Here is a 21,019-nt window from a genome sequence, read left to right on the forward strand (position 1 = left end):
GTGTGTGAAGTTTTGCGGCGTGTTTGAGTTAGCTTTGCGAGGCAAAGATGAAACTGAGGGCTCCACCAACCCTGGTATTTTTCTTGGACTTGTCAACTTTGTGGCACAATTAGATGAGGTGTTTGATGACCATCTTAAAAATGCTAAAGTTTTCAAGGGCACATCAAAGACCATTCAAAACGAGCTACTGGAGTGTATGCTAGCGGTCACGAGGGAACATATTGTGGAGGAGGTGAAGTCTGCGAACTTCGTAGCTATCCAAGCTGACGAGACCACGGACGTTTCTACACAGACACAGTTGGTGCTTGTGCTGAGGTACATAGATAGCAAGCACAAAGTGCAGGAGCGATTTTTTGAGTTCCTTCCCATCTCGGAATCAACCTCAGTCTCAATCGCCAGTGTACTTTTGGAGAGACTGAACGGTCTTTTTGCCGATGACGAGAAAGTCAAACTCATTGCGCAAGCTTACGATGGAGCCAGTGTGATGAGGGGAGAGAAGGCTGGTGTGCAGAAAAAGGTGCGTGAGCATTTCAAGAATGCCCATTACGTGCATTGCTATGCGCATCAGCTGAATTTGATCATGCAGCAAGCTACTTCTCGCATCAAAAAAGTGAACATTTTCTTTTCCGATCTGAGCGGGATTACAACTTTTTTTTCCCGGTCACCCAAACGCACCAGCATTCTTGACCAGACTGTTGCACGAAGACTGCCCAGACCTTCATCCACACGGTGGAACTTCAACAGCAGAGTCGTGAACACTGTCTACGAGAATCGAGACGACCTAATAGAATGTTTTGAAGCCATCCGGACGGGTTCATTGGGTTCATTTGACCAGGGCACAGTGAGAGAGGCATCTGGCTACGTGAGGATGCTGCATGGTGAAGATTTTATTTTTTTCCTGCGGCTTTTTCACAAAATCATGCCCCACGTCGACATTCTGTACCAGAAGCTACAGAAGAAGGACATCGATGCTGTCTTTATCAAAAGTGCCCTCGACAGCTTCACAAGCAGTGTGCAGGCCATAAGGTAAGATTAAACAATATCATTCGATCTTTCTCAAAGCAGAGCTTTATTTGAAAATGTATGCATGAAAGGAGACTGCATTTGTGTTTGAAATTACATTATTCTCATTATATATGGCCAGTGGTGTAATCTATTTTATTTTATATACTATGTGTACTGTGCAGTGGTGCTCATAAGTGTATGAACACATTCTAAAGTTGACTAAAAAGAGGAATAAAAAAATAAAAAAATAATCTTTTGGAAATTTATCTTAATGACTTAATTAAAAAAGTTGGAAAATCCAACCTTTATGGACACCAATTTTATTTTCTTTTTTATTCCTCTTTTTAGTCAACTTTAGCATGGGATCATAAGCTTATGAGCACCACTGTATACTGTGCTGAACATCCAGGCTATGTGAGACACAAAGGCTAACTTAAACACTAAAGACTTTATGCATCCCTGCCCATTTTAAGTGGAACTGAAGTATTTGTACTATACATCATGGATACATTGCATATACCTGTGCATCACATAGACAACAATACTGTACAAAGCCAACAAACACATTGGTCTGTTTGCCTTCAGGGACTCCTCTCAACAGCAGCTGCAAGAAGCAACAGGAGCCAAAAGACCCAGAACAGCTTTGAGAGAAGAGGAGAAGCAGAGGCTGTCTGAAGAGGTCTGCAACACCATCCTGGATCACATCAAAGAAAGGTTCTCTTTCTCTGGCCACCTTGTGAGTGCTACCTTACTGCAAGCAGACATGTTTGAAAGGTACTGCCATTCATTTCCTGATGAGGCTCTGAATGCCACTGTGAATGCATACCCCATGCTGAGCAAGGCAAAGCTCAAGACAGAACTATCTCTGATCTATGAGAATCCTGAATTCAAGGGAGGCTGTGGTGCACTGGCACTGTACCAGGTTCTCATGAGCTACAACCTCCAGGAGACGTTCTCTGAGACTGTGACTCTGTTGAACATCCTCATAACTACTCCCATGACAACAGCTGAAGCTGAGAGATGTTTCTCAACTTTGACACGAGTTAAGACATTCCTGCGAAATTCAATGGGCCAGGAACGTCTGAATGCACTGGCCATGCTTTCCATGGAGAGGGAACTAGTCCTCAGCATGCCTGATTTCAATGAGAAAGTCATTGAACGCTTTGCTGTATTGAAACAGAGAAGAGAACAGTTTCAGTACAAGTAATGTAGCCTCTCTCTCTCTTTGTCCCTCCCTCCCTGTCTCTTTAACACACACACGCCCAAATCAGTTCACAGTTGATGTTGTTTAAAATAGTTATTTTTTATTTTAAAAAAAGTAAAACAAAAAAAAATATCTGTTCATGTTCATTTTTACAAATCTATACAATTGGCCAGAATATGGTTGTTCATATTTACAAATCTATACAATTGGCCAGAATATGGTTGTTCATTTTTACAAAGCCATACAGATAGCTGTGTTTACCTTTTCTAGAAATTACTTTCAAATTCTGTTTTCAAGCAAAATGTCTATCACTGTTCATTTTCACAAATCTATACAAGAGGGCAGAATATGGAAGTCTATAAAAATGTCTTATTACCAATAACTTGCATCAATGTTTTCAGTAGCCTCTATCAAAAGCTCCTGCTTGCTTGTTGTGAATTATGCTCAGGTGCACATATTTCTAATTCAACCATGAGGCAAAAAATGTGGTAAAAGCTCTTGTTGATCCTGCAATCTGAACAAATACCAAGATGCTGTATTTTCAGCTGATATTTCATTTGTTTATGGAAATGCATATTGTTTATGCAGTGTTGAGGAATGTGAAAGAACACCCTTGATTATTTTTACTGTGATAACTTATTTTGATTTTGTAAGCCAACACTTTTGAGATCAGTCAATAAATGCTTCTGGTATTGACTTATATGCTGCCCCTGTCTTCATGTTGTTGCTGGACATATCTTTTTAAAAATGTGTGTAGGTCACCTAAATCATCAGAAAAATTGCCCCCCCTGAGAATTTTTTCAGGAGCCGCCACTGCCTGAAACGTTACCAATAGACCAAACCAAAAGCACATTGCTAGCTCCAATGAAACTATTTCAGCGTAGGGAGTAAGTTTATCACACCGGATTATTGGTAACAGGTAATACTATAGTATTCTGCGAAAAGTATTTATGTTGACTTAGTGTTATTCTGTGCTCCATCAACAGATGGCCAAAGAAGTGATCCAGAGGTTCCTGACAACATCTACAGTGCATTCAGAAAGTATTAAGACCCCATGATTTTTTCCACATTTTGTTACGTTACAGCCTTATTCTAAAATGGATAAAATTGTGTTTTTTCCCTCATCAATCTACACACAATACCCCATAATGACAAAGCAAAAACAGGTTTTTAGAAATGTTTACAAATGTATTAAAAATTTAAAACTGAAATATCACATTTAAATAAGTATTCAGACCCTTTACTCAGTACTTTGTTGAAGCACCTTTGACAGCGATTACAGCCCTGAGTCTTCTTGGGTATGATGTTACTAGCTTGGCACACCAGTATTTGGGGAGTTTTTCCCCATTCTTCTCTGCAGATCCTCTCAAGCTTTGTCAGGTTGGATGGGGAGCGTTGCTGCACGGCTATTTTCAGGTCTCCAATTCAGGGCTCTGGCTGGGCCACTCAAGGACATTATTATTATTATTATTATTATTATTATTATTATTATTATTCAGAGACTTGTCCCGAAGCCACACCCGCGCTGCCTTGGCTGTGTGCTTAGGGTCGTTGTTCACCTTCCAGAACCTTCGCCCCAGTCTGAGGTTCTGAGCGCTCTAGAGCAGGTTTTAATCTCTCCGTACTTTACTTCGTTCATCTTTCCCTCGACCATGACTAGTCTCCCTGGTGCTGAAAACATCCCCACAGCATGATGCTGCCACAACCATGCTTCAGCGTAGGGAGGGTGCCCGGTTTCCTCCAGACGTGACGCTTGGCATTCAGGCCAAATAGTTCAATCTTGGTTTCATCAGACCAGAAAATCTTGTCTGAGAGTCCTTTAGGTGCATTTGGCAAACTCCAAGCGGGCTGTCACGTGCCTTTTACTGAGGAGTGGCTTCCTTCTTGCCACTCTACCATAAAGGCCTGATTGGTGGAGTGCTGCAGAGATGGTTGTCCTTCTGGAAGGTTCTCCCATCTACACAGAGGAACTCTGGTGCTCTGTCAGAGTGACCTACGGGTTCTTGGTCACCTCCCTGACCAAGGCCCTTCTCCCCCTATTGCTCAGTTTGGCCTGGCGGCCAACTCTAGGAAGAGTCTTGGTGATTCCAAACTTCTTCCATTTAATAATGATGGAGGCCACTGTGTTCTTGGGGACCTTCAATGCTGCAGGCATTTTTTGGTACCCTTCCCCAGAGCTGTGCTTCAACACAATCCTGTCTCGGAGCTCTACAGACAATTCCTTCGACCTCATGGCTTGGTTTTTGTTCTGACATGCACTGTCAACTGTGGGACCTTATATAGACAGGTGTGTGCCTTTCCAAATCATGTCCAATCAATTGAATTTACCACAGGTGGACTCCAAGTTGTAGAAACATCTTAAGGATGATCAATGGAAACAGGATGGACCTGAGCTCAATTTTGAGTGTCATAGCAAAGGGTCTGAATACCTATGTAAATAAGGTATTTTTTGTATATATGTGCAAACATTTCTTAACCTGTTTTCGCTTTGTTATTATGGAGATTGATGTGTAGATTGATGAGGGAAAAAATTAATTTAATAAGGCTGTAACGTAACAAAATGTGGAAAAAGGCAAGGGGTCTGAATACTTTCAGAATGCGCTGTACATAAATGTGAGAAAGAAATCAAGCCTGAAACTCTGCCTGGGATTTGCCTGTGAAATCCTAGTCTTCAGGTACTAATTCAAGCGTGATGTGTATTTGTCATAAAAGTGCTTTATAAGATATTTCAAAGAAAAAGGGGAAACAAACTTTAAATATGTCATTGTGATTCTATTGTCACAATTCTATTGCTCTCATTGTGGAATGACAACCTTGGCAGGAGGAAGCAAGACCTTCGATTGGGTAAGTGGCAGTAATAGAGATTCCACTTTAAGATAGGAGACGTGTTGGTTTCACTCTACCATCATCACATCCAGCCCCACCACTTTTATGACCATGTGCAACCCAGCAAGAATGTTTGCAAAAGCCCTGAAAAACACTGCCTTAGTACGGACCTCCAATAAACACAACAAGACTTAGACCCCAGAGACTCTGACCAGCACTACAGGAGCATCAGGGCCAGCCCCTGGTCTTCATGTCCCGAAAAGTCTGAAAAGGAATTTGAAATACATTAAAACACACAAATGTTGAAGTAAAGACCCCTGCCAACTAATATCAACACTTATTTTGTTTTGAATAAATAACTTGACTTGTGTAACTTTAAGAAACATTGCCCTGTGCTTTGTAGTTCCGAGAGAATGAGAGACTTTTCTACAGAACCCCTCCTTCTCGCTCTCCAGTTAATGTGACATCTCCCAGCTCTTATTGACACTTAATCATGAGCCCTCTCTTTTTCCATTTACTGTGATACGTTTAAAAGAAAACTGTGAACATGTTTTAAACTGTACCTGCATGGGATTATTTGCGCAGAGCAAATTGGCCAGTTGTTGATTTTTCAATGGAACATTTCTACAGTTGATTCAGGTTTTAAATTCACGCTGTAAAAAGTTTAATAAATACTGAGCGGTGGAAAATAACCCGTGTTTAGTGTGATTGTGTCATTTATACTCTGTGTATAGTAAAACACTCAAAATCACACGCATCATTATTATATTTTCATATTTTTAGAAAAGTTTGTTCCAAAGTAGTGTTTTTGCAAATAGATTGATTAATCTTATTCTTGTATATTGTTGTACATTTCTCGTTGTAGGTAAAACCCTCTGCAAAGGGTTCTACCTAACACCAAATGTGGTTACCCTATGGGGACAAGCAGAAGAAGACTATGGGCCAGTTTTCCGGACACAGATTTTCAGGTCTCACCAGAGATGTTCGATCGGGTTCAAGTCCGGGCTCTGGCTGGGCAACTCAAGGACATTCAGAGATTTGTCCCGAAGCCACTCCTGCGTTGTCTTGACTGTGTGCTTAGGGTCATTGTCCAGTTAGAAGGTGAACCATCGCACCAGTCTGAGGTCCCGAGCGCTCTGGACAGGTTTTCATCAAGGATCTCTCTGTACTTTGCTCCGTTCATCTTTGCCTCGATCCTGACTATTTTCCCATTTCCTGCTGCTGAAAAAGTCCCCCCAAGCATGATGCTGCCACCACCATGCTTCACCGTAGGGATGGTGCCAGGTTTCCCCCAAACGTGATGCTTGGCATTCAGGCCAAAGGGTTCAGTCTTGATTTCATCAGACCAGAGAATCTTGTTTCTCATGGTCTGACCGTCCTTTAAGTGCCTTTTGGTAAAATCCAAGCGGGCTGTCGTGGCTTTTATTGAGGAGAGGCTTCTGTCTGGCCACTCTACCATAAAGGCCTGATTGGTGGAATGCTGCAGAGATGGTTGTCCTTCTGGAAGGTTCTCCCGTCTCCACAGAGGAACTCTAGAGCTCTGTCAGAGTGACCATCGGGTTCTTGGTCACCACCCTGACCAAGGCCCTTATCCCCCGTTTGCTCAGTTTGGCCAGGCGGCCAGCTCTAGGAAGAGTCTTGGTGGTTCCAAACTTCTTCCATTTAAGAATGTTGGAGGCCACTGTGTTCATCTTCAATGCTGCAGAAATGTTTTAGTACCCTTCCCCAGATCTGTGCCTCGACACAATCCTGTCTCTGAGCTCTACGGACAATTCCTTCAACCTCATGCACTATCAACTGTGGGACCTTATATAGACAGGTGTGTGCCTTTTCATATCATGTCCAATCAATTGAATTTACCACAGGTGGACTCCAATCAAGTTGTAGAAACATCTCAAGGATGATCAATGGAAACAGGATGCACCTGAGCTCAATTTTGAGTTTCATAGCAAATGGTCTGAATACTTATGTAAATAAGGTATTTCTGTTTTTTGGTTTTTATAGGTGTGCAAAAATTTCTAAAAACCTGTTTCCACTTTGTCGTTATGGGGTATTGTGTGTAGATTGATGAGAATTATTATTTTTTAAATCCATTTTAGAATGAGGCTGTAATGTAACAAAGTGGAAAAAGTGAAGGAGTCTGAATACTTTCTGAAGGCACTGTGTGTGTATATACAGTACCAGTCAAAGGTTTGGACACCTACTCATTCAAGGGTTTTTCTTTATATTTTTTTTACTATTTTTTATATTGTAGAATAACAGTGAAGACATCAAAACTTTGAAATAACACATATGGAATCATGTAGTAACCAAAAATGTGTTCAACAAGACAATGACCCAACACACCTCCAGGCTGTGTAAGGGCTATTTTACCAAGAAGGAGAGTGATGGAGTGCTGCATCAGATGACCTGGCCTCCACAATCCCCCGACCTCAACCCAATTGAGATGGTTTGGGATGAGTCGGATGGCAGAGTGAAGGAAAAGCAGTCAACAAGTGCTCAGCATATGTGGGAACTTCTTCAAGACTGTTGGAAAAGCATTCCTGGTGAAGCTGGTTGAGAGAATGCCAAGAGTGTGCAATGCTGTCGTCAAGGCAAAGGGTGGCTATTCGAAGAATCTCAAATATAAAATATATTTTGATTTGTTTAACACTTTTTTGGTTGTTACATGATTACATATGTGTTATTTAATAGTTTAGATGTCTTCACTATTATTATACAATGTAAAAATGAAGAAAAACCATGGAATGAGTAGGTGTGTCCAAACTTTTGACTGGTAGTGTATATATGTAATTTACTCTGACATTACTCATTATGGTATTTCTTGGGATTTGTGTGTATTGTTAGGTATACTGCACTGTTGGAGCTAGAAACATTAGCATTTCACTGCACCTGCGATAACATCTGCAAAACATGTACGCGACCAATAAAATTGCTCACTACATATCTGCTGCAGTATAAATATATCTTCCAAAATAATATTGCGATATGTAACTGTATTACTGTTTTCTCCCATCACTATTACCTACGTAATAATGCCTATCAACCAGCTGGAACAGTAATAATGGTCTGACTAGGCAGTATTTTAAATAGCTCTCTTTGAAACACACACACTAAAAATAATGTCACACTATCTGACATAACTTTATGATTATACTGTATTTTAATACTGTCTGCTCTACTCTGGCCACATTGGCACATATGAATGTGACAGTCCAATGTCATACCTCCCTCTCTCTCAATCTCTTGCTCTCTCTCTGTTTGTCTGCAGTGGTGGACTCAGTAATCTACTGTACATGTGCAGTCTGCCAGACCATGCCCACACTATTGGAGATTAACCTCGCAGGGTCCTGCTGCGAGTGTATGGGGCCATCCTACAGGTCAGCCACCTCGAGTCAAGCCCATCTTTATTTTCCCAGATGGCTAATGTAGTTTATCTAGCTAATGCCTAGGATTATCTTACCTCTGTCTTTTCACATTCAAATAACTGGCAATTTATAATCAGAATTAGAATCATCTTTATTCGCCAAGTACATTTACATGTACCAGGAGCTTGACCTGATGAATTGGTGCTCACCACAATAAACAGAATATTCCAAAATAATATATTAACGAAGAGTATTATAATAATAGAATGCCATTGCAGACGCGCTTATCCAAAGTGACTTAGTCATGATGCGTGCATACAATTTACACATGAGTAATCCTGGGAATCGAATACACTATCTTGGCATTGCAAGTGCCTGTCACGCCCTGACTCAGGGGACTCGTATATGTTGAGTCAGGGTGTGTATGTTCTATGTTGTGTATTTCTATGTTGGTGTTCTATTATGTGTAGATCTATGTTGGCCGGTGTGGTTCCCAATCAGAGGCAGCTGTAGCTCGTTGTCTCTGATTGGGGACAATACTTAGGCAGCCTATTGGCACTAGTGGGTTGTGGGATCTTGTTCCGTGTCGTGTCGTGTCGTGTCGTGTTGCCTTGTGTTGCCTTGGACTTCACGGTTCGTTTTGTTTGTTATTTTGTTGTTGTGTTTTGATATTTAATAAACATATACGCATATCACGCTGCGCCTTGGTCTGACCCGTCTGTAAGCGAACGTGACAGAAGATCCCACCAAACGAGGACCAAGCAGCGTGTTCAGGAGCAAACGCCGGGAATTCAACAGGAGGTTACATTAGTAGATGTCCTCCTCGGTTGGGGGAGAATTACGGAGGAGGAGGCCGTCCGTTACCGGAAGGCGATGAAGGAGGATGCCCAGGTAGGAGAGGAGAAACGGCGCCAACAGTGCCGACGACAGAAGATCCCACCAGACCTGGACCAAGCAGTGTGCCGAGGAGGAGCAGAGAGGATGGACTTGGCAGGAGATGAGAGAGGATCTGACAAGAAAGAGGGAGGCCCTGATCAGGATGGAGAGGCAATTCCCCCCCAAAAAATTGGGGGAGCACACGGTGTGGACGACGAGGCAGCAGGAGGCCGCGACAGGGCGGATATGCTGGTTAGGAGAGGAGGCCACCAGATTACGGGGGCCATTGGTTCAGAGGGAGCAGAAGGAAGGTGTAGAGGCACGGCCAGAGGAGCTGGTTAGGCAGCAGAAGGAGCGGGGGTTAATAAAGGAACCCAGTCCCGCTCCTCGCACCAAGCAAGTGGTGCGTGTCGCCAGTCTGGTCCGGCCCGTTCCTGCTCCCCGCACTAAGCCAGTGGTGCGTGTTCCCAGTACGGCCCGGCCCATTCCTGCCCCTCGCACCAAGCCAGTGGTGCGCGTCGCCAGCCCGGCCCGGCCTGTTCCTGTCCCTCGCACCAAGCCAGTGGTGCGCGTCGTTAGCCCGGTCCGGCCTGTTCCTGTCCCTCGCACCGAGCCAGTGGTGCGCATCGCCAGCCCGGTCCGGCCTGTTCCTGTCCCTCGCACCAAGCCAGTGGTGCGCGTCGCCAGCCAGGCCCGGCCTGTTCCTGTCCCTCGCACCAAGCCAGTGGTGCGTGTCGCCAGTCCGGCCCGGCCTGTTCCTGCTCCTCGCACCAAGCCAGTGGTGCATGTTCCTAGTCCGGTTCGGCCCGTGCCTGCTCCTCGCACCAGACCAGTGGTGAGTGTGTCCAGTCCGGCACGGCCCGTGCCCGTTCCACCGGTGCTTGGTCCGGCACCAGTCAGCAGCTCCAGTCCGGAGCCAGAGCAGTCCGCTCCACCAGTGCCTGATCCAGCTCCGGTAAGCTGCTCCAGTCCGGAGCCAGAGCAGTCCGCTCCACCGGTGCATGATCCAGCTCCGGTCAGCGGCTCCACTCCGGAGCCAGAGCAGTCCGCTCCACCGGGGTCCAGTCCATATCCGGTCAGCGGCTCCAGTCCGGAGCCTGAGCAGTCCGCTCCACCGGTGCCTGGTCCAGCTCCGGTCAGCGGTTCCAGTCCAGACCCAGACGTCAGCCCCTCTCCAGGTTCGGGGTCTCCCACACCAGGGTCCAGACAGGGCTTGGTACTTTGTGGGAGGAAGGAGAGGGGAAGCAGCGCGCCGAGGTCCAGACCAGACCAGGGGCGCAACAGGGAGGCGAAAAGTAAGAGGTCGTAACGCCCAGAGCCGGATCCGCCTCCGAGGCGGAATGCCCACCCGGCCCCTACCCTGTTATGTTTATGTTGCGCGGTCGGAGTCTGCACCTTTGGGGGGGGGTACTGTCACGCCCTGACTCAGGGGACTCGTATATGTTGAGTCAGGGTGTGTATGTTCTATGTTGTGTATTTCTATGTTGGTGTTCTATTATGCGTAGATCTATGTTGGCCGGTGTGGTTCCCAATCAGAGGCAGCTGTAGCTCGTTGTCTCTGATTGGGGACCATACTTAGGCAGCCTATTGGCACTAGTGGGTTGTGGGATCTTGTTCCGTGTTAAGGTATGTTGTGTTGTGCTGCCTTGGACTTCACGTTTCGTTTTGTTTGTTATTTTGTCGTTGTGTTTTGATATTTAATAAACATGTACGCATATCACGCTGCGCCTTGGTCTGACCCGTCTGTAAGCAAACGTGACAGTGCCATGCTCTACCAACTGAACTACAGAGGGACACATAGTCATGTGCTCACATGAGCTAAGAATTGACACATAACATGAGCTAAGAATTTAAACATAATCCACATACAATATGCACACTATAGATCCACACAAGATCAGAAGTCCTGCATTGAGACTAGTCATTGGGAGACCTGACATTAGGTCATATAGACATTTCTTTGTCTGTTTTTCACAGATATTTGCTTTATGTACAAGAAAATGCACTGTGATGGGAAACGATTCATGACAGAAAGAGACATAGCATAGGCTAGACCTAACATCAAACATACAAATTAATGAATAAACAAAACAAAACACAAATTGACAGCTTAATGGCTTTTACACCTCCCTTCCCCATGACATAACTTGTACCCCCCCATATACTTAATATCACAGTCCCTGAACATCATCAGTCCTCATCAGTAGCCCATGAAATTAAACGCTTCAATGGTCTCTGATTTATCTCTTCTGTGTGTGTATGTGGTGCGTGCATGTGTGGTGTGTGTGTGTGTGTGCGTGCATGTGTGAACAGGGAGTGGATTCTCTGGTCCTGGAGAGTGTGATGTTTGCCATCCTGGCGGAGAGAGCGCTGGGGCCACAGCTCTATGGAATCTTCCCTGAGGGACGCCTGGAACGGTACCTGCCGGTACGCACAAACACACACACACACACACACAGAGGGAGAGAGAATAATAACATCTACAGAAAATATTGTAATAGCCAGACGTTGCAACTTATGCTGTGTGCAAGGTAGTCACACATTCTATTACTTAAACAGTAGCAGTTAGTTTAATGATGTGTAATATTAGTTTGGAGGCAAAAGAAACGCACACCTGTTTAGGCGAGCTGCTGGCTAACGGAGTAGAACACTTGAAAAAGAAAAGGAGAACCTCACTCTAGGATCTCAGATGCAATAATTTTATAACCAACGTTTCGACAGACAAGCTGTCTTCATCAGGGTAATATTAATGTTGTAATATTAGTTGCCACCTAAGCATCGCTATATTGATCAATCACTTTGAAATAGAAACCATTCATGAGTGCTTCCCAAATGCTTGATGTTGACGGGTCTTCTCTCTGACCATCACATTACATGTCCTTTCTTATATCCACTTTCTGGCAAAGTACCAAATAGCTTCGACATTTGCAAACTATCCGTTTCAACCATGACATTACCATGTGTTTGAAAGTATCTCTTCGGCAGTTTTTTTATACTGGTCACACACACAAGCACTGGACGACAGGTGAGTGCCCCTTCTTGTTGCAGGAAAGTCCCATACAGGAAGGCTACATTTTGAAACAATGAATCTGAGTGTAAAGGCCTGTGCCTTTGTGCTTATCTCCCAGAGCAACCGTCTGCGTACAGAGCAGCTCTTTGTTCCGGAACTGTCCGCTGAGATCGCTTCAAAGATGGCCCGCTTCCACAGGATGGTCATGCCCTTTAACAAGGAACCCAAGTGGCTGTTTGGGACCATTGGCAGGTGAGGATAGGATAGGACTGCTCTCTCTCTAAGTCAAAGCCTACACCAAGTATTGACTGATGAGGAATGCTGTAGACAGTTGATGTATTGATTTGAGGTAATCAGCTGTTTTCCACAATGTTTAATAATGCTCTGTCTGGTATTGTCTCAGGTACATGGATCAGGTGATGAACTTGAAGTTTGCCCGCGAGGCTCACATCAAGAAATACAACAAGCTTATTAAGTACGACCTCCCGGCAGAGCTGGAGAGTCTCCGGTAAGTCAGGAGATGCTGAGGAAAGGCTGGAACGGACAATGATGTGGCAGGGGAGATGTTAATAATAATATGTCATTTAGCAGACGCTTTTATCCAAAGCGACTTACAGTCATGCGTGCATAAATTTTTTTGTGTATGGGTGGTCCCGGGGATCGAACCCACTACCCTGGCGTTACAAGCGCCGTGCTCTACCAGCTGAGCTACAGAGGACCACCCCATGTTGGGAATGTCTGGGAATGGCAAGGCTATGGGAGGAGAGGAGGTGGGAATGGCTGGGGAAATAATGCTATGGCAGTGGAGCTAAATGGAGAAAAAAAACCTGGAATGTTTAGGAAAGGCAGGAGCGTTAAGATATCCACATCACAATCGGGTTGGAACCAAAAAAAAATCAAATTGTTTCGTTCTGAATAGAAGCACTTTTTTTTTTTGTTCCGTTCTAGTGTTCCGACCAGCATAATAAAGTTCTGAACTGGTTCTAACCAGATAAAAGTACCGACATAGTTTTTACATTTCACTCCTTGAATTAGATATAGCAGCTTTCTATAGACCAGGCAAGCTAGTTCAAATCAAATCAAATCAAATTGTATTGGCCACATGCACCGAATACAACAGGTGCAGACATTACAGTGAAATGCTTACTTACAGCCCTTAACCAACAGTGCATTTATTTTAAATAAAAAAGTAAAATAAAACAACAACAAAAAAGTGTTGAGAAAAAAAAGAGCAGAAGTAAAATAAAATAACAGTAGGGAGGCTATATATACAGGGGGGTACCGGTGCAGAGTCAATGTGCGGGGGCACCGGCTAGTTGAGGTAGTTGAAGTAATATGTACATGTGGGTAGAGTTAAAGTGACTATGCATAAATAATTAACAGAGTAGCATGATTAGCTGTTCAGGAGTCTTATGGCTTGGGGGTAAAAGCTGTTGAGAAGTCTTTTGGACCTAGACTTGGCACTCCGGTACCGCTTGCCGTGCGGTAGCAGAGAGAACAGTCTATGGCTGGAGTCTTTGACAATTTTGAGGGCCTTCCTCTGACACCGCCTGGTATAGAGGTCCTGGATGGCAGCAAGCTTGGCCCCAGTGATGTACTGGGCCGTACGCACTACCCTCTGTAGTGCCTTGCGGTCGGAGGCCGAGCAGTTGCCATACCAGGCGGTGATGCAACCAGTCAGGATGCTCTCGATGGTGCAGCTGCAGAATTTTTTGAGGATCTGAGGACCCATGCCGAATCTTTTCAGTCTCCTGAGGGGGAATAGGCTTTGTCGTGCCCTCTTTACGACTGTCTTGGTGTGTTTGGACCATGATAGTTCGTTGGTGATGTGGACACCAAGGAACTTGAAGCTCTCAACCTGTTCCACTACAGCCCCGTCGATGAGAATGGGGGAGTGCTCAGTCCTCTTTTTTTCCCTGTAATCCACAATAATCTCCTTTGTCTTGGTCACGTTGAGGGAGAGGTTGTTATCCTGGCACCACACGGCCAGGTCTCTGACCTCCTCCCTATAGGCTGTCTCATCGTTGTCGGTGATCAGGCCTACCACTGTTGTGTCGTCGGCAAACTTAATGATGGTGTTAGAGTCGTGCCTGGCCATGCAGTCATGGGTGAACAGGGAGTACAGGAGGGGACTGAGCACGCACCCCTGAGGGGCCCCCGTGTTGAGGATCAGTGTGGCAGATGTGTTGTTACCTACCCTTACCACCTGGGGGTGGCCCGTCAGGAAGTCCAGGATCCAGTTGCAGAGGGAGGTGTTTAGTCCCAGGATCCTTAGCTTAGTGATGAGCTTTGAGGGCACTATGGTGTTGAATGCTGAGCTGTAGTCAATGAATAGCATTCTCAGGCAAGCTAGTTGTTTACATGCGTGATGGACGAACATGTGTAGAGCGTGAGAGGCGACTGAAATGTTGCGGTGGAGAGAGGGGTGGACATGGAGGAGGCTTGGCTTGCAGTGCTGCGCATCATGATATAACATGCATTTTAATGTGTTTAGGATATTAGTAGGCTTATCATTACTTTTTTACTGAATTACATAATTATATACTAGCTAGATACCTACAGAGGAACAGCTAATATGGAGGAACTTTTAACTGTGAGAGTTGGCTCACACTGAGGTTAGCTCAACGTCCTGGACCAGAGATAGCTAACAAGCTTGTGTGTGCAGCGGCACTAGAATTCAAAACACTTCTTACCTTTTTGTAGTTAATAAATCCAATGTGAAACGTAATAACTATAGTATCCTTAAAGTGGAACTGACAGCATTTTAGCAACAGGAAATCTTACAAAAATCTGTTAAATATTATTTATTTTTTTTCCTTTTCTGACAAGCCAGCACTTAGATATGGTCATTTTTACATTTTCATACATTCTTAGAATGTTTGGGAATTACGTATACTACGGCATTTGTTAAAATTCTATTGTAATATAGAGTGGGAAAGCGGCCGTGCGTTTGGACAATTAATAGACCCTGCAGTAAATAAAACCTAATAAAAACATATGTCTTGTCCAGGACCTGCCATCATTCACTTCGGACTGGACTGTATGTTTACAGGCAGTTGCAACAACGTGACTTTAGAACATTAGAATGCATTCGGCAAACACCACAAAATACACTTGAATGGATTTCTGCAAATATGTAGCTAAATACCATGGGAGTCCTCTTTTTTGTCTTTTATTTTTTAATCTTTTTTTGCTGGGGGTAGATCAGCTTAATATTGCAGATAGATTGTAACTTCAATCAATTTAATTGTCTGCATCATTTCCAATCCCCCATGTTTTTTATATATATACTCCCCTTTATTACTTTTCAACCCCGCCATCCTTTCCCTACTTGGGGTAAATTAGTGAACAACAATGCCCAGGCCTCTACTTCCAGCCTATACTTACTATCTACACCTTATGGACACAGTCAATTTTACAATAATTCTATTTTATTTGTTTTTGCTCCTGAACTTCTTCTACTCTCAACCTCTCCGATCATTATCATGATGTCCATCCGGTTTGCTTCTATATGCCATATCTTTCTAACTGTGCTCTTTCCCAAAAGCTCCCAACATACAACCTATATACTTATTATGGACACAGTATGCTTACATTATTAGTTATCTTGTTATTATTTGTTATTAGTCCCATCCTTCAACTCCATTCAATACCTCCCATCTATCTCTTAACACCATCCATATAGGATTTCTATTTGCCATATACAGTGGGGAGAACAAGTATTTGATACACTGCCGATTTTGCAGGTTTTCCTACTTACAAAGCATGTAGAGGTCTTTAATTTGTATCATAGGTACACTTCAACTGTGAGAGACGGAATCTAAAACAAAAATCCAGAAAATCACATTGTATGATTTTTAAATAATTAATTTGCATTTTATTGCATGACATAAGTATTTGATCACCTACCAACCAGTAAGAATTCCGGCTCTCACAGACCAGTTAGTTTGTCTTTATGAAGCCCTCCTGTTCTCCACTCATTACCTGTATTAACTGCACCTGTTTGAACTCGTTATCTGTATAAAAGACACCTGTCCACACACGCAATCAAACAGACTCCAACCTCTCCACAATGGCCAAGACCAGAGAGCTGTGTAAGGACATCAGGGATAAAATTGTAGACCTGCACAAGGCTGGGATGGGCTACAGGACAATAGGCAAGCAGCTTGGTGAGAAGGCAACAACTGTTGCCGCAATTATTAGAAAATGGAACAAGTTCAAGATGACGGTCAATCACCCTCGGTCTGGGGCTCCATGCAAGATCTCACCTCGTGGGGCATCAATTATCATGAGGAAGGTGAGGGATTAGCAAAGAACTACACGGCAGGACCTGGTCAATGACCTGAAGAGAGCTGGGACCACAGTCTCAAAGAAACCCATTAGTAACACACTACGCCGTCATGGATTAAAATCCTGCAGCGCACGCAAGGTCCCCCTGCTCAAGCCAGCGCATGTCCAGGCCCGTCTGGAGTTTGCTAATGACCATCCGGATGATCCAGAGGAGGAATGGGAGAAGGTCATGTGGTCTGATGAGACAAAAATAGAGCTTTTTGGTCTAAACTCCACTCGCCGTGTTTGGAGGAAGAAGAAGGATGAGTACAACCCCAAGAACACCATCCCAACCGTGAAGCATGGAGGTGGAAACATCATTCTTTGGGGATGCTTTTCTGCAAAGGAGATAGGACGACTGCACCGTATTGAGGGGAGGATGGATGGGGCCATGTATCGCGAGATCTTGGCCAACAACCTCCTTCCCTCAGTAAGAGCATTGAAGATGGGTCGTGGCTGAGTCTTCCAGCATGACAACGACCCGAAACACACATCCAGGGCAACTAAGGAGTGGCTCCGTAAGAAGCATCTCAAGGTCCTGGAGTGGCCTAGCCAGTCTCCAGACCTGAACCCAATAGAAAATCTTTGGAGGGAGCTGAAAGTCCGTATTGCCCAGCGACAGCCCCGAAACCTGAAGGATCTGGAGAAGGTCTGTATGGAGGAGAGGGCCAAAATCCCTGCTGCAGTGTGTGCAAACCTGGTCAAGACCTACAGGAAACGTATGATCTCTGTAATTGCAAACAAGGTTTCTGTACCAAATATTAAGTTCTACTTTTCTGATGTATCAAATACTTATGTCATGCAATAAAATACAAATTAATTACTTAAAAATCATACAATGTGATTTTCTGGATTTTTGTTTTAGATTCAGTCTCTCACAGTTGAAGTGTACCTATGATAAAAATTACAGACCTCTACATGTTTGTAAGTAGGAAAATCGGCAGTGTATCAAATTCTTGTTCTCCCCACTGTGTATATATATATATATATATATATATATATATATAGAACTATTTAAAAAAATATATGCATATCCTATTTTCCATCATTATCAATTAATATACTGTCACGGTTTCGGCCGAGGCTGCCTCTCCTCCTTGTTCGGGCAGGCTTCGGCGCTCGTCGTCTCCGGAATTCTAGCTGCCACCGATAGATGTTTCATGTTCGTTTGCTTTTGTCTGTTTGTGTCACACCTGTTTGTGTTTTACGTAATTAGTGTCCTATAAGTTTCTCGTTGTGTTTGTCATGTGTTGTGTATGATTGTTTTTCGTCAGTGTTGTGTTTTGCTCGGTTGAGCATATTTTCTCCACTGCGCTGGAGCACAGTTGCACTTGTTCGTGCACCACTTCGTTTGTCGCACCTGTTTGTGCGCATTTGCCTTTTCGCCTTGTGCGTAGTTTAGCTGTTGGGCTTAGTTGTCCTGTTGCCTGTGTTGGGCCAGAAATACAGCATTTGGAACCTACCGTCGGCGTCCTGCATTTGATTTCCTACACTACACCTACACACGCCCTGACAGAATCATACACCAGTCATGGAATCAGCAGGAGCCGAAGCAGCCCAGACAAGACTGGAAGCCCAGGTTCGGGACCAGCAAGATCAACTCCTGCAGATGGGGAACGCCCTGCAGGAGGTGATTACCACACTCCGAGGCTGGGGTTCGCCTCCACCACCGCCCGCCCTGCCAGCACCATCGGCCAGCCCGCCCATTCCAGCGCCGGAACCTCGAGGAGTCCGACTATCTCTCCCGAGGGCTTACGACGGGACAGCGGCTGGGTGTCAGGGATTCCTGCTCCAGGTAGAGCTATACCTGGCCACCGTGCACCCGGCACCTTCAGGGCATGAGAGCGTGTCCGCCCTGATCTCCTGCCTGGCCGGAAAAGCGTTGGAGTGGGCCAACGCGGAGTGGAGGAAGATCGACGCCACGACCATCACGTACACCGAGTTCTCCCGCCGCTTCAGGGCGGTGTTTGACCATCCCCCGGAGGGGAAAGCGGCGGGGGAGCGTCTGGTCTTCCTCCGACAGGGGAGGAGAAGTGCCGAGGAATTCGCGCTCGAATTCCGTACTCTGGCGGCAGATGCAGGGTGGAATGATCGGGCCCTCATCGATCTATACCGATGCAGCCTACGTGAGGACGTCCGTCGGGAGCTGGCGTGCAGGGACACCAGCCTCACTTTCGACCAGCTGGTGGATATGTCCATCAGGCTGGATACCCTGCTGGCTACCCGCGGACGTCTTGCGGAGGGTCCGTCCATTCCACCCTCCAGCGCCTCCGAGCCTTGTCCCATGGAGCTCGGGGGCGCTGGCGCTAGAGAGAGGAGGAGTCGGCAGGCTAGGGGGTCCATCCACTGCACCAACTGTGGTCGGGGAGGACACACCGTGGCTAGGTGCTGGGGATGGCCTCCTAGGGGAGATGACGACAGGCCCCGCACTGGGGATTCCTTCCAGGTGAGTAGGCGCCCCACTCACCCAGAGCTCTCTGTTGCCCATTTTTGTATGCCTGTATGTTTTCCACAGGTAGCACCTCATGCCCAGCATAAGGCGCTGGTAGATTCAGGCGCAGCTGGGAATTTTATTGATAAAAAGTTTTGTTTAGCGTTAGGGATTCCCCTCATTCCTGTTGACGTTCCTTTTCCCGTTCACGCCCTAGATAGTCGTCCGTTGGGTACGGGCTTGATCAGGGAGGTCACGGCGCCACTTAGGATGTGTGCGCAGGGGGATCATCAGGAGATGATTCAGCTGTTCCTGATTGACTCTCCTGCGTATCCGGTGGTGCTGGGCATGCCCTGGTTGAGTACCCATAACCCAGTGATTTCGTGGCAGGAGAGGGCTCTGATGGAGTGGTCTGCTCAGTGTGTGGGTAGATGTTTGGGCGTTTCCGTAGGGGCTACCTCGGTGGAGAGTCCAAACCAGGTGCCCGCATTGCACATTCCACCTGAGTATGGGGATTTGGCTATTGCGTTTAGTAAGGCGAGGGCGACGCGGTTGCCACCCCATAGGCAGGGGGATTGTGCGATAAACCTCCAGGCAGGAGCTGCGCTCCCACGGAGCCATGTGTATCCTCTGTCTCAGGAGGAGAAGAAAGCTATGGAGATTTACATAGACGAATCACTGAGACAAGGATACATACGGCCGTCCACTTCCCCCGCGTCCTCGAGTTTCTTTTTCGTGAAGAAAAAGGATGGTGGTTTGCGCCCATGCATCGATTACCGTGGTCTCAATCAGATTACGGTGAAGTATAGTTATCCACTCCCGCTGATTGCGACCATGACTGAGTCGTTGCATGGGGCGCGTTTCTTCACGAAACTAGATCTCAGGAGCGCGTACAACTTGGTGCGCATCAGGGAGAACGATGAATGGAAAACAGCCTTTAGTACCACCTCGGGCCATTACGAGTATCTGGTCATGCCATACGGGTTGATGAACGCTCCATCAGTTTTCCAATCATTTGTGGATGAGATCTTCAGGGACATGCAGGGGCAGGGGGTGGTGGTGTACATTGATGACATTCTCGTGTACTCACCTACCCGTGTCGAGCATGTAGCCCTGGTGCGCAAGGTGTTGCGGAGGCTGGTGGAGCACGACCTGTATGTGAAGGCAGAGAAGTGTCTGTTTTTCCAGGAGTCGGTCTCCTTTTTGGGTTATCAGTTGTCTGCGTCAGGGGTGAGGATGGAGGTAGATCGAGTGTCGGCCGTGCGTAATTGGCAAACACCAACCACTGTGAAGGAGGTGCAGCAGTTTTTGGGGTTTGCAAATTACTACAGGAGGTTTATCCGGGGTTTTGGACAGGTGGCAGCTCCCATCACGTCTCTGTTGAAGGGGGGTCCGGTGCGTCTGCAGTGGTCGGCCGAGGCGGACAGGGCGTTTGGGAGGCTGAAGGACCTGTTTACCTCGGCCCCGGTGCTGGCGCACCCGGATCCCTCTTTGCCGTTCCAAGTAGAGGTGGACGCGTCGGAGGCCGGTTTAGGAGCCGTGCTTTCACAACGATCTGGCGCGCCACCTAAACTCCGCCCCTGTGCTTTTTACTCTAAGAAGCTCAGTCCGGCGGAGCGGAACTATGACGTAGGGGACAGGGAGCTGTTAGCCGTGGTACAGGCTCTAAAGGTGTGGAGGCACTGGCTTGAGGGGGCTCAACACCCTTTCCTCATTTTGACGGACCACCGTAACCTGGAGTACATCCGGGCGGCGAGGAGGCTGAACCCTCGCCAGGCAAGATGGAGTATGTTCTTGACCAGGTTTACGTTTAAGATCACGTACATCCCTGGGTCACAGAATGGCAAGGCAGATGCGCTGTCTCGGCGGTATGACGCGGAGGAGAGGTCCGTGGAGCCCACTCCCATACTGCCTGCGTCGTGTCTGGTGGCGCCGGTAGTGTGGGAGGTCGATGCTGAACTCGAGCGGGC

General features: G+C 46.1%; 1 protein-coding gene across 4 annotated transcripts in view; it reads left to right on the forward strand.

Moving 5' to 3' along the window:
• The window catches only part of LOC311137226 (choline kinase alpha-like), a 70,658-nt gene that overhangs the window by 24,923 nt on the left and 24,716 nt on the right, over positions 1–21,019 (forward strand). For 3 of the 4 annotated variants that reach the window (XM_084171607.1, XM_084171608.1, XM_084171606.1), the window contains 3 exons: positions 11,593–11,706; positions 12,408–12,541; positions 12,693–12,797. The exons of the other annotated variant lie outside the window; for it this stretch is intronic. In XM_084171607.1, coding sequence (XP_084027733.1) covers positions 11,593–11,706; positions 12,408–12,541; positions 12,693–12,797 — 353 coding nt within the window. The remainder of the gene's footprint in view (positions 1–11,592; positions 11,707–12,407; positions 12,542–12,692; positions 12,798–21,019) is intronic. 4 annotated transcript variants of the gene reach the window in all.

Source organism: Coregonus lavaretus (assembly GCF_964263955.1).
Source record: "Coregonus lavaretus genome assembly, chromosome: 11".
NCBI classification, from domain to species: Eukaryota; Metazoa; Chordata; class Actinopteri; order Salmoniformes; family Salmonidae; genus Coregonus; species Coregonus lavaretus.